At 42.1% G+C, this 14,100-nt stretch overlaps 1 protein-coding gene across 1 annotated transcript in view; it reads right to left on the bottom strand.

Moving 5' to 3' along the window:
• LOC107660900 (fibroblast growth factor 18-like) overlaps nt 1-14,079 on the bottom strand; it is a 22,368-nt gene extending 8,289 nt beyond the window's left edge. The window contains exon 1 of the mRNA XM_016450332.1: nt 12,966-14,079. Within this exon, the coding sequence (XP_016305818.1) occupies nt 12,966-12,997 (32 nt within the window). The 5' untranslated portion in view covers nt 12,998-14,079. The remainder of the gene's footprint in view (nt 1-12,965) is intronic.
• Between the last annotated feature and the right edge of the window lie 21 nt (nt 14,080-14,100).

Below are 14,100 nucleotides of genomic sequence, written 5' to 3'. Positions count from 1 at the left end.
ATGCCCGCTCCTTGGTTCAATTTGCCCGGTATATGCGCTGCTCTCAGCGAGCGCAGGTTGAGTTGAGCCCATTCCAGGAGGCACTCTACCAGAATGAAGAGACGCTTCGAGGTGAGGCCCCCCTGGCGATTTATGTAGGACACTACAGGCATGTTGTCCGATAGGATTAGCACGTGGTGCCCTTTTAGGACTGGCAGGAAGAACTGACAGGCTCGACATACTGCTAGCATTGGATGGAACCCGTGGTTTCAGTCAGCGCTGAAGGGGGCGCATACGAAGCAGACCCAACTGTAGTGCTGGCGATGCCGTTGCCATGAGGCCCAGCATCCTCTGAAACGTTTTGAGAGGGCGAGTGGTACCAATCTCAAAGGAGGTCGCCAGCCTCCGTATGGCCAGAGACCGTTCCGGCGTGACTACAGCTCTCATTTGGGCTGAGTCGAAAATTGTTCCCAGGAATGATATTCACTGGCTGGGGGACAACGGGCTCTTGGCAATATTGACCCTGAGTCCCAGGCACTCCAGATGGCTGAGGAAGAGGGTCCTGTGTGATATTAGCTCTGCCTCCGACTGGGCCAGAACGAGCCAGTCGTCGAGATAGTTGAGAATGCGGATTCCCATCTGTCTCAGAGGGGAGAGAGCCACGGCCATGCACTTCGTAAAAGTGTGGGGGGCCAGGGACAGCCTGAAGGGAAGGACCATGTATTGATAAGCCACTCACTCGAACGCGAATCTCAAGAATCGCCTGTGACGGGGGACTATCTGGATGTGAAAGTATGCATCCTTCAGGTCCAGAGAAAAGAACCAGTCTCCTGAGCGAATTTGCGCAAGGATCTGTTTCAGTGTAGTCATCCTGAACGACCTTTTCATGAGGGCGTGATTCAGGTGTCTGAGATCGAGGATGGTCCGGAGGCCACCATCTTTTTTGGGGACGAGGAAGTAACGGCTGTAGAAGCCTGACTCGCTCTGGGTTGGAGGAACCTTTTCTACAGCTCCTTTTGCCAGCAGATTCATCACCTCTGAGCGCTGGACGTGAGCGTCCTTGCTTTGCACTAAGGTGGGGACCACGCCGCTGAAGCGCGGGGGTCTTCGAGCGAAGTGGAGTGAATATCCTCGTTTTATTATCCCCATAACCCATCTCGACACTACGGAGATGGCCTGCCAGGCCTCGGCCTGCGTGGCGAGGGGTTGAATTAACTCGAGTGACTGGCCGCACGGGGGCAGAACACTTGTGAGTAATGGAAGAGGAAGTTTGCTCTCTTTTTGAAAATGTTTGTTTTATTTTTCCCACTATAACAGCGGCTGATTGCTTGGGCACATAAACGGACCCATTGTTTGCACAAAACACATTTCCCTCTGAACCCGGAGTTGAACGGGGTGTCAGGAGGCCTAAGAGAGGCTGCTTGGGGGGCGGTCCGGCCGTAGCGAGATCTGGCCCCGTCCTCTTCCTGTCTCGCAGATCAGGATGACGCCTGAGGCGCCGGGTCCAACGCAATCTTGGGTCGGGGTCCCTGGAGCTTAGGAAGAGGGTAGTGTTTGGCAGAGCGAGAGCGTCCCCGTGTCTGCTGCGCCTTAGCGGGCTGAACGGCGGGGGCGGCAGGTGCTGGCTTCGCAGGCTGCTGAGTCGGCGGAGGCTTGGGGCAACCAGAGGCAGCAGCAGAGCTGGAGCACTTAGGCAGGAAATGTCGCATAACTTGGGACAATTTCTGTGCCTCCGTGAAGCGCTTGGCGAATCCTTCGACCGCCAGTCCGAAGAGACCCTTGGGAGAGACTGGAGCATCGAGGAAGGGGATTTTATCGGCGTCCTTGATCTCTGTTAATGTCAGCCATAAATGGCGCTCGAACACCGCAAGGCTGGTCATCGATCTCCCGATCGCCTGAGCGATGGTCTTGGTGGCGCGCAGAGCCAGGTCGGTTGCGCTCCTCAGGGTCACGGGGTCCAGGCCAGACTCATCAGAGGAAGCGAGGATCTTGGCTTGAAAGACCTGGAGCACCGCCATTGAATGAAGCGCCGAAGCCGCCTGTCCAGCTGAAGTGTAGGCACATCCAGTGAGAGCTGAAGTGGTCCTACACAGCTTGGACGAGTGAGCGGCCTTTGCTCTCCAAACCGATAGCCGTGGGCAGGCAGAGGTGCGTGGCCACCGACTCATCCAGGAGAGGCAGCTTAACGTACCCCTTCTCTTCAGCGCCGTCGATGGAAGTGAGGGTAGATGAAGTAGAAGTACGAAGGCAGGTGTACTAGGGAGCGCGCCACGATCTGGTGAGCTCATCATGGACCTCCGGGAAGAATGGAGAGGAACGCTGACGAGGGGCTTGGCGGCGCCCCGGCAGGAACCACTCATCCAGACGGCTGCGGGAGGGCTCCTCTGGCGGAGACCACTCTAAACCCAGACCTTCGACCGCTTTCGAGAGGATACGGAGAAGCTCGGCATCCATCCTGTCTTTGGTGGCGCTGGGTGCGGACAATGGCGAGGAGGTGGGGTCAGTCACCGAGCCCAACAGCTCCTCTGCGTCCGATGCTGTTAATGACAAGGCTGTCATCAAGCAGCTCGTCCTCACTTCCCCCAAATGAGATCAGGTCGCTTGCGCCAGCAGAGGGACGCTGATCAGACTGGGAGAAAAGGACGGGAGAACACTCTCTCTGGGGCGAGGGCGAGGCACGCAGGATCTGCGCCGACGTGAGCTCGCTCGCAGCCGGTCGCTCGAGTCCTCTGCCCCGCTGTTTTTTCCTCACAGGTCCCTGGGAGGAAGAAAACGGGAGGGCGTGAGGGGCGGAGCCTCTCTCTGAAAAGAAAGCGATCAGCGAGCGGAGAGAGGCGAAACTGAAGTTCTCGCAGTGAGAACAATCAGTTCCCGTGAGCACAGCTTCCGCATGGGATTTCCCCAAGCAGGAAACGCACTCCGTGTGGCCGTCATCGGCGTGCAGGGGAGACCCGCACAAACCGCAGTAACGGCGCGGCATTTGCAACAACACCAAGCTCTTTTAGTAAGCTCTTTTAGTATCGCCGGATGGCGGCAGGGGAAAAGGACCGGAACTGCTGCGTCGCTGAAGCAGCGGAGAAGCAGGTCAGCCGTGCTGAGAGGTCCCTATTCCAGCTGTGAAGGTGTGTCAACGGCGAGCGGCTTCGGATCAGCGTAGAGACGTAGAGTCGTCGCTGAAGGAGAAGAAATCTGAGAATCTTGTGGCGAGCGCCCGCTTATTTAGCCAGATGCCCCGCCCATTCTGGCGGGCTTCTGGCGGGCAGCTCCGCTGCCGAGCCATTTGTTCGTTTTATACACTGCACGAACCAATGGCCGTGCAGTTTCACTGCGTGGTTGAAAAAAGGCTTCAGTTCAGGAGAAAAAAGGCTTTTTCCCATAGCGTCTTAAGCAAGACGTAGTACGAGTGTAGTATCGAAAGGGAACTAGATAGATATGACTCAATGCTGTCATACACTAAGAGTATGGAGCTGTAACTTTACCTCAGATCATTTAATCTTGGATGAATTTGATTCATATTGAGTTTTATTGAGATCTCTGACTTTGGTATCAAAGGTGGAACGTCTAAGGAGAAACATCTGAGATGCAAGAGTCTCCAGCAAGGATTTCCTGTGTAGTCATTAACCCTATAATCCTACTGTTTCATATTTTTATATTTACATTTCTAATGGCTATAAATGATCAACATGATCAAAACTTTGCTGTTGGACACAATCTACTACATGTCTTCTGATTGATAGTTTATTCTTTTTATTAAATAAATGTCCTTTTAATGTAATTGTACAAATGTCCATTGTAATTGTACAAATGTCAAATGTGTGTCTTTTTGCTGTAAAATCGTTACTGATTTTTATGAAGAAAACATAATAACTTTGATATTGTTAGTAATAGTTCAAGGTGCAATTAAAATGAAAACTGAAAATATACAAATAAAATCTAATACAATCTAATAATCTGCGAGTTGCCCAACCAATAGTTCTCATTTTTATTTAGTTTATTTTGTACTAGATAACTAAAACTAAATAAACTAAAGCTAAAAATTAATAAAAAAACTGCATAGGCATATTAAAAAAAAATTGTCAAAACACAACAAAATTACTTAAACTTTAAAATTAAAATGAAACCAGAAAATATAATATACAAAAATTATATCAGTATCTCAGCTGTACTAAATAGCAGTGATTTAATGATACCTTTATTGTTTTACCTTCATATTTTCTCACTTTCTTTATTTCTCTCACTCTTGCAGCTAATGCACACACTTCTCCATCTTTCCCTCCCTCTGTCTTTTCCGCACTCTTGGCCAGTGTTTGATGAAAGCAGTGAATCGGATCTCTTTCTCTCTTTCTGGGTGGTGTGGGTGTGGTCAGTGTGATGTCACTCATTGAGAAGGCGAGAGTGGGTGTGAACCAAGCGGAACATATCACTTCCTCCTTATCGTCTCGCCAGTGACCCCGCGACCTCCTCATGACCGAATGTCTGAGATCATGAGTGTGTGGGTGTGTGGACAACATTTGCCATACTAATGCTAGTCAAAAATGTTCTCGCTAATAGTTGACTTTTAAACCAACTACTGGTATGTTATGTAAATGTTACATTATGTATGTTATGTATGTAAATGTATGTTATGTGAGGGTTGGTTTAGTGTATGACAAATCCCTGAAAGCATATGCATATGTTACCTGGATTCATGTATTTTCATCTGGAAGATACATTTTTTTACATTGCTAAAACATTTCCTTTAGGTTGTTACAACATTCAGCAGATGTCTAGAATGTATGTGAATCTTTTTAAATATGTCTATCAGATATTTCACACAATGATTAGAATGTGAACACTAGTGTTATTTTTCTTAAATACGATTATTTATATACTATTATATTTTGTATTAATGTTTTCAATTAGCTTTTTATTTTTGTACTTTAAATTTAAAATTTTATTAGATTTTTTTAGATTACTATTTAGCTTTAATTTATTTTTAATTAATTAATTTGATTAGGGTTTTTTTTCAGTATTTTACAAATTTATTTCCAGTTATTTCCAGTTAGTAATTTTATTATTTTTAAATTTTTAATATTTTTAAAATACTATTATTGATATAGTATTATTATTTATAGTATTATTTATATATATATATTTTGAGTTTATTTTTGTAGTTTTAATTTAAATTTTAATAAGTTTAAATTTGTAATATTTATTAGCATTCTTCTAATTAATTTTAGCTTTAATTTATTTTTAATTAATTAATTTGATTAGGGTTTTTTTTCAGTATTTTACAAATTTATTTCCAGTTATTTCCAGTTAGTAATTTTATTATTTTTAAATTTTTAATATTTTTAAAATACTATTATTGATATAGTATTATTATTTATAGTATTATTTATATATATATATTTTGAGTTTATTTTTGTAGTTTTAATTTAAATTTTAATAAGTTTAAATTTGTAATATTTATTAGCATTCTTCTAATTAATTATTTTTTTTAGTTAAATTTTTTTTTTCCAGTTAATAATTTTAGTGCTTCAACTTATTTCAGGTCGTTGACAAGGCAACATTTCAAATTTTTGGTTAGTTTAAGTTTTTCATTGAATATTCATATTTTATTTTACATATAATTTATTTTAATGAACAAAAAGTGTTTTTAATAGTTTTAGTTTTAGTTATCAGACTCTCTTATCAGGCTATGAACTCTTTTAAGGGTGTAATTTTTGCATTTTTTTTTATCTTAAAAGTATACTTGGTTTTAATAATTAATAAGCATGAACTATACAATCTCAAAAATAAAGGTCCCCTAATGGGTTTTCATAGTGAGAAAACAGAAGAGCTACTCTGGGTTCATTTCAGTGATCAATTCTTAAAAAACCCAATTTGTTTCTTACTGTGAAGAACATTTTAATAATCTGAAGAGCCCTTTTACGCTATAAAGAACCTGCAATGGAAATATTCTATACATGTTAAAGGTTCATCATGCTACCGTCAATGCCAATAAAGAACCTTTATAGTAAAGTAAATTATAAGTAACCAATCACCACTGTATGTGTTTAGCACAGGCCCTCTGTTTGTCCAACCAATGGAGTGTTTGAAAAGGTTTAGTTTTCATTAATATGTTTGTGATTCAGGTTGGTGATGCATAAATGACAATTCATCTTTTAACATCTCAGTGTTGTATATGTGCTTATTTGGAGACACCCGCAAAGGAAGTCGTATGATTTCAGAAGCAAGACGCTTCCAGTGACTCTAACACGATCAATTGCAGAAATGCCCTTTGACCCCTGATGTAACAGCGAATCGCTGAGCTCATTCTGCGAGATTCCCAGTCAATGAGGTTTCCTCCAGCTGATGTTACAATCGGTGAGAATTGCGGCCGGGTTGTGGCTCTTTTCGACATTAATATTCCGTCGATCGCGATAAGATGGTAGTTTTTGATTTATTCCGGATGATTCAGCTGCGGCCCATCGCTTGTTTACATCCCAAAAATTCAGCTCGCAAATGAAATCACCGGCGGGGTCAATGGAGGCGCCGCAAACAGAGGAAAACATGCCAGAGGGAGAAAAAAAGACAGGAATGGAGGAGATATGAAAGGAATTGAGAGAGTGTTTCTCATCTTGTCGTTTTTAATCCCTCGCTCTTTCTCTCCCTTCCTCTCTCTTGTTTCCCTGTCTGGAAGTAGAGAATGAACGACTCCCCCACACTGCCTCAGCTATGAAGAGATATGAGAGAGAGAGAGGAAGCATCTAACCAGCTGACAGCTGCAACCAAACACACACACACACACACACACACACGTACACGCTCTCTTCATCATGCCTGTCAACACACACTTAACATACACATGCACTCATAACGCCTCATGTTCAGTCATATTGCATCACAAAACCACACAATTAAAGGAATGTTCCAGGTTCAATACTGGACAGGGTTATTATAGTTAACTAAAACTAAAACCATAAAATAATTTTTGTTACTTGAAATAAAACAAATGTTAATTGAAATAAAATATTTAAGAAAAACTATTATAAATGCAATAATAATAAAAAATCAATAAAAATAAAACAATATAGACATTTTGAAAAAACTAATAAAAATGACAAAATTACTAAAACTTTCAAATGAAAACATAAAATACAAAAATAAAAACTAATTAATATTAAAACTTATTTAAAAAAATATATAAAATAACACTGCTAATACTGTTCACCCAAAACTTTTTAATTAACTTAGCCTAAGGTAAAGTATGTATATGTAATTTTTTTTGCCAAATTAAATAAAATAATGTAAAATAAATAAAATATTCACATTTTTAGAATGTAGTGCACGAGTCATATGAACTACTCTTATGGTAATTTAAAAAATGTATTTATTTATTTACGTGTCCACTTTCATGAAAAGCACCATCTCAGCCTTTTTTTTTCTTAAATATCTCTTCTTTTTGCGTTTCAACGTTTTAAATGATATAAGGGTCATTAAATAACTGAATATTCATTTTGGGCTGAAGCTATTGATGTACCTTCTGTGGCTACATTAATAACTCAAATTAATTAATTAAATTAATAATTAGTAACAAATTATACAACTAGTATAAATATAACTAACCTTACCTGAATACATACAGTAAGAAAAGTAAACTATATTATTGCACAGCTCTATACATAAAACTATGTATATATTGTATTCAGCTTAATTTGCACATCTGCATACAAAATATAGTCGCATAACAACGCAATAAATGTCACTGAGTGACATTTCATTCACTAAATGTGTTGTGCACATCAGCTACACACTCCCTACATTAAACAACAAACCACAGGAACACACACCCTATAATAGCTGCACAATGTACAAAAACCACATTTCCCATGTTCACCACTGCTGTACGCTTAACAACTACCCACACATGATTTATAGTAATAGTCTGTCTGAAAATCGTATACTTGTCTGCATTTTGATAAACTACCACAAAAGAGCAAGTCCCTTGGAGGAAGATTGTAAGATAAATGCGCCAATCATTAGAGATGTCTATGCATATCTGTTATAATTGACTAACTTCTGAGTACTGCTGTAGTTCCAGTAAGAAGAACATTTAGCTAATTTTCCCATTAAGTTATGAAAACGTCTTTTTTTTTGGTTATGCAAATGTTAAAGGACCATTCCATTTGGTCCTTTTGCAAACATAATGAGAATGTTACTTTTACATGTTCTATATGAATGTTCTGAAACAAGTAGAAACAACATTTAAAAAGTGTTTCTGAAAAAAATGATCCATGGACGATGCATAAATAGTGTTTTTGTGTTAACGTTTTGAGAACATGAACAAACGTTCTGTTAACATTACTGGAAGCGCGTTTGTTCATAACTTTGAGAGAACCTCCCAACAATGTTCTGAGAATGTTCTCTGTGATCCAGGTTCATGCTGTCATTCTCTATGGCAGGCTCAGTTGCTAAACAGCGCTGAATAGTTGATGGGTTGCTTAGAATATAGGCTTTGATATGTAAATGTCGTAACTGTCAAAACCATGGTGATTTCTGAACAAGTCATTTTTGCAGCTTAGTTTCCATTGTGAATGTTAGAGAGTCTGCGTAGTACAGATAATTCTTATTTCGAAGGACAAGAAAAACAATGTTTGCCATGATATGTCCATTGTAACCTATGACCTCTCAGGGACTGAATCAAGCATGGCTTTAAAACTTTTAAAGGCAACCTGTTAGAAAAAAAAGTGCACGCAAACCCTTGTATTTTGCATACAGGTTTTGTGAGCCAATCATCTGAGCCATTCATGCCATGTGACTTGAGTCTGGAGCTGCAGGGAATGACAACACTGATTGGCTGATGACCACAAGATGCGCATATGGGCTTGCTTCTGACATCGCATACTGTCTGAGTAGGTACTTCTTTTGAATAAGCAATTACTTTGCAACTGTTAAAAAAGTATGTTCTGTATAGTATGAATATGTGCAGTATTAATGTAATCTGGATGTAGAGCCTACTACATTCATCATGTTGTCATTGTCATGTGACCTACCATGCTTTACCACAGTTGACAAATCCTCTCCCATGGCCTCATGGGATAGTAAAGTCTCCATGAGATGTGCACTTCAGAAAAATACTTGTTGCCTACTATATAGCAGGGAAGTGTGCGATTTTGGATGCAGCCATGATTCCAAACCCTGTGCTGTGATTAATAGTTTATTTCATTCAATTTATATGATATGACCTTACAGTGTATATGGGATTCATTCATTGGTTTTATGCCATAAAAGGTTTTTATATCATTTCCCTGCATCTCCAGAGTGATTAGGGGAAAAACGTTTACTAACTAGCAAAAGCCCTTGATATGCTGAATTATCTATGAGCAATTCCAACCAATCAGATTCTTGGAGATGATCTGCCGTTCTGTTCTATCATTTCCTGGCATTCATTCAGCACATAAAACAAGTCATGAAACGCAGGTGTCACCACACTCTCAAAACATTTTCCTCCATTACTAAACTCCTCCACATCAAGAGAAACAAGATGTAGGAAAATGTAAAATGAGCATCTTTCTCCATAACAAATACGAGGCCCTTTTCTTCACTCATACTGGCCCAATATGTTCACAAGCATGTGTGTTTGTCTGTGGTCACTGTAACACGTTAACAATGTAAATGGAACAGAGATGCTCTGTATATCCTGTTGCTAAATGGCACAGACTTCATCCATCTGGCCGACACGCACCTGCGTTTTGACCCTTCGTACCTGAGTCCCCGAAGGGCCACACATTTTGCACCATAACTGAGCAGATGTGCATGTGCTGACCAGGTTCTCATGTGTGTTTATGTGTGTGCACCTGCTCACATAAACACCTGTGCGCAGTGTTTTTAATCCATGCATACCCGTTGTGCACTGATCTATGCTGTCTGCATTTCTGATGTGAATATGTATGAAGCTGTTTAAACAAATGAACAATACAGTTCAAAAGTTTGGGGTCGGTAACATATATTTTTTTATTTTTCTGAAAAGTCTCTTATGCTCACCAAGGCTGCATTTATTTGATAAAAAATACAGCAATAATGTGAAATATTATTACCATTTAAATGAACTGTTTTCTATGTGAATATATTATAAAATGGCATTTATTCCTGAGATCAAATCTGAATTTTCAGCATCATTACTCCAGTCTTCAGTGTCACATTATCCTTCAGAAATCATTCTAATATGCTGATTTGCTGCTCAAGAAACATTTCGTATTAATATCAATGTTGAAAACCGTTGTGCTGCTTCATATTTTTATGGAAACCATGATCAATTTTATTTTTCAGGATTCTTTGATGAATAGAAAGTTCAAAACAAAAGCATTTATCTGAATCGCAAATCGTTTGTAATATTATTTACTGTCACTTTTGATCAATTTAATGCATCCTCGCCAAATAAAGGTAATAATTTCTTCCATCAAATAAAAAATCCTACTGACCCCGAACTTCTGAATGGTATTGTATCCAAACATGTATCCAGTATTTATCTATACTATAGCTAATAGACATAAAAAAGCTTCCAGTTTCTGTGCCTGTCATGTGGTCATTAATAAGGTCTTATGAATGTTATTGAGTATATTTAGTGCTTTAGTGAGCTTTGATGGCATCTACGTGTTTACAAATGTTGTCAATTTGACTGATATGCGTTAGTGTTTCTCTGTGGTCATGCATGCGCAGTGGCTCTGCACACACTGTATGCACATGCAAACTGCAGATCTGTGCATGCTGGCTGCAGATCAGCACACGTTGGCTGCGGATCTGTGCACGTACGGTTGGTGTATCTGCCAGACCCTGGCTGCTCAGGTAAGACTGGCTCTGGGTCCCGTAAGAACTCTCAGCTGTTAAAACAGTAGTGCTTCACTGAGAGAGAGGGAGAGAGAGTGAGTGAGGGGGGAAAGAAAATGCAAAAAAACTACTTCAGCTGCAACCTCGGATTCTCCATATCCCTCCCAAACCGCAACAAGCCTGTGGCCTGCCAGAGAGCGAGAGAAAGGTGGGGGGAAAGGGGAAAGAGAGGGAGAAAGAAAGAAAGTAGCTGCGAGCTTTACTCTACTGAGCGCTATTGTCAGCGGCCAAAACAAGCAGGGTGATGACATCATCAAACCTGAGACAGAACGATTCCTGAAGGCGTTCATGTGTAGAGTTGAGCGCAGAGCGGTGGAGTCGTATCCCAAATCACCCTGCACACCCTTCAAGCACAATTTACACTGCTGGCCAAGTTTAAACAATATAGCAGCACAGGGAAGGGAAGAGAAAAGCAGTCAGGGCTGTAGGTGCTGCGAGTCGGGTCGACGCTCAAAATTAATGTTCTCTGAAAGATCTACAGGAACAGAAAGTCCTGTCTGTGGGCTGTTGCATGTTACATATGTCACGGTAAAAGCCTTGGTTTCTACTGCACTCACTCAAGGTCACTGTATCTGTCCTGATATGGGAATGTCTTTTCCTAGGTTTTCACTCCTTCTGTTAAAGTTCACATGAATCATTTCAAACCTGTTTTGCATCTATGCTTGCTGACGTTCCTCTCAGTGTAAACCAGTAAGACTTCCTTGGTCACCAGATGCATCAGAAAAACCACTGTGGTTGAGCAGCACTTTTGCCAGACCAGCACTAAACCTATGGAAGCTTATTTTCACCACAAAATAAAAAGGTAATTGCGACCTTTTAACTCACAATTCTGATTTGTCCTCACAAGTTTGTTTAAAAAGCTGTCAATTCTGCGAGATAAATTCAAAACTGTGAGATACAAACTTGGAATTCTGAGAAGAAATGTCAGAATTGTAAGCAATAAAACTATACTATACAACTTTTTTCTCAGAATTGAGAGCTATAAACTCAACATTGCGAGACAAACTCAGAAGTCGTAATTGAGAGATATAAACTTAGAATTTACTCAGAAATAGATGAGGCAGCAAGAAAATTAATGCTGGGGTGTAGTATTTACTTTCCACTCAGAAATTGCTCAGTTGAGTTGATTGATTGGTTTGTAAATAGGATCAATTCCATGCATTTCATCTTTCTTTTTGAAGAACATGTGGTTTGTAAATTTCTGTTCTGATTGCATGAGTGCACTAAATCAAATCATTTTCCATTGTGTGCTGCTTATCGCTATGGCCTTGAGCTAGTGACTGAACCGCAGGTGCACCACTGAGAAAAGCTTTGAATGAAACGTGCCTGATAAACGTCAACTAACGTATCTGAGACAGGAAAATAAGACCTCGACAAATCTGCATCTGCTGTCGTCTTCTGTTTCACCAGACCCTGAACCACCGAAACCACTATTTTAGATTATTATTAGATAAAGTGAATCAGCCTGTAATGACACCAGCCTTGAGAACAAGATGGCAAACACGATCTAGTCTCACTTGCACAATTCCCGGCTAATTCTGCACAACCGTCTGAGAATGTTAAAGCTCCGTTTGATGTTTTTCTGTCTCTAAACTGCAGTTTCCTGTCAGAGAAGGTCACAGGCGCTCCACTCTATCCAGACAGCAGATAAGGTGCCAGCTCCATGCCTGCTAGAACAACCATCCTTGGGCATTATTATTAGTAATTTGGCAGGACAGGACCAGACAGCCGCTCTGCCTGCCCGGGGGAGCGTCGGGATTCTGGGCAGAGTGGATTATCAGAGGCCCTTTGGTCCCATCCGCAGGTTGGGAAAGGAATGATAACCATCTCAAGATGACTGCCATGTGTGCACAACCAAAAAGAAAGAAAAATACGGAGAGTGTCAGACACACCTTTGGAGTGACCTGTTTTCATTGGACGGGGCCTTACCTGAGCTGGGTGTAATTGACATCTGTGTCCATGGCAACCCAGAGGGGTGATGTCATGAGATCATTATGTATGCAAGACTTGGAGTTTATCACATCAAGTGAAGCGTGTGGCACACAGACTGATTTTGATTAAGAATTTACGTATTACAACTTAGGCAACGATTCATTAAGAGTCATTCTGCATGAGCTCATTCACAAATGACTTACAAGACAGCCACCGTGGAGAGAAAGGCCCACATCGCTTCCTCCGCGTCCGTGTGGCTCCGTGCGCGCTTGCGAAACGGCTCTCGGGGTCACAGCTTCACGTCTTTCCGGTTTGTTTAATCCGTTTGAATGCAGGGTTCGCGGATGTTCCCGCTGGCGCCGGTGGACTGCATCTTTTCACCGTCAACGGGCGGCAAGGGGTCAGCGGGGTGTGAGCGCGCCGCCGCCGACACGGATGGTTGCGGTGCGCGGTCGGTAACGGGCAGGAGGCGGAGCGAAGCTGAATCCTCCGGAGTCTGAGGAACAGGTGAAGCGAAGTTCAAACGCGACCCACACCTATGCGCCGTTTCCGCTCGTAAAAACTTTTCGACAGACAGCGAAAGGTTCTCGCCCAGTGTTTTTCAAGCAGTCCGAGAGTAACTTTTCCTGCTGAAAATGTTTAGGATTAAAACTCCGTGGAGTGCATGCGCACGCATGAGAGTTCGTGTCACTGCTGGTCCGCTACGGGCGAAATGACGCGCTGCGGGAGGCAGAGCACCTGGACGGGGATGGAGCGATGAAGACGCGGCGGCGGCGAGCTGGACTCCGGGTACCGCGGAGCGTGCTCGGTCATGGCTGCTGCGCCGGAGAGACGGCGGCGCGGTCCAGGTCAGATGAAGGGGGGAAAGTGAAAGCAGAAGGAAAGCGGCACACGCTCGCAGCTCCCTGCACCTGATTTCCCGGACTCAATTCTGGAGCTCCAGCGCAACAGCAGCCAAAACACGGGCCGATGACATCACCTCCAAACTGTTTGAAGGGGGAAAGAATGCAATCTGAGCTTTTTATTTATTTTTTAAAAAGAAGAAAGTTTGCAGCTCCCCCCAGTACAGCGCAAAAGTCTGCCCGACGAAAGCGCTTCGATCTGTGAGGGAAAACGCGTCTTCTTTTTGCGCATTAAAACAGGCGATCCGTGCACTGGAAGCAGCGTCCACTGAACCTGCGCCTCCTCCTCTTCCTCAGCCGCTTTCATTCACAAATTCACGTTGGATAGAAAACTAACAAAGCTGGAAAGCGTTTGCGCGGCTTGTTTCCTCTCCGCTCGTTTGTCTTCTGAAGCTCCACGGCAGAGCGCAGAAATCACTCCAAGAAAAAAAAAAAA

The sequence above is a fragment of the Sinocyclocheilus anshuiensis genome, unplaced genomic scaffold (assembly GCF_001515605.1).
Source record: "Sinocyclocheilus anshuiensis isolate Anshui unplaced genomic scaffold, SAMN03320099.WGS_v1.1 scaffold1647, whole genome shotgun sequence".
In the NCBI taxonomy this organism is placed as follows: domain Eukaryota; kingdom Metazoa; phylum Chordata; class Actinopteri; order Cypriniformes; family Cyprinidae; genus Sinocyclocheilus; species Sinocyclocheilus anshuiensis.
Note: the sequence above shows the minus strand (reverse complement) of the source record. Positions and strands in the feature narration are given on the sequence as shown.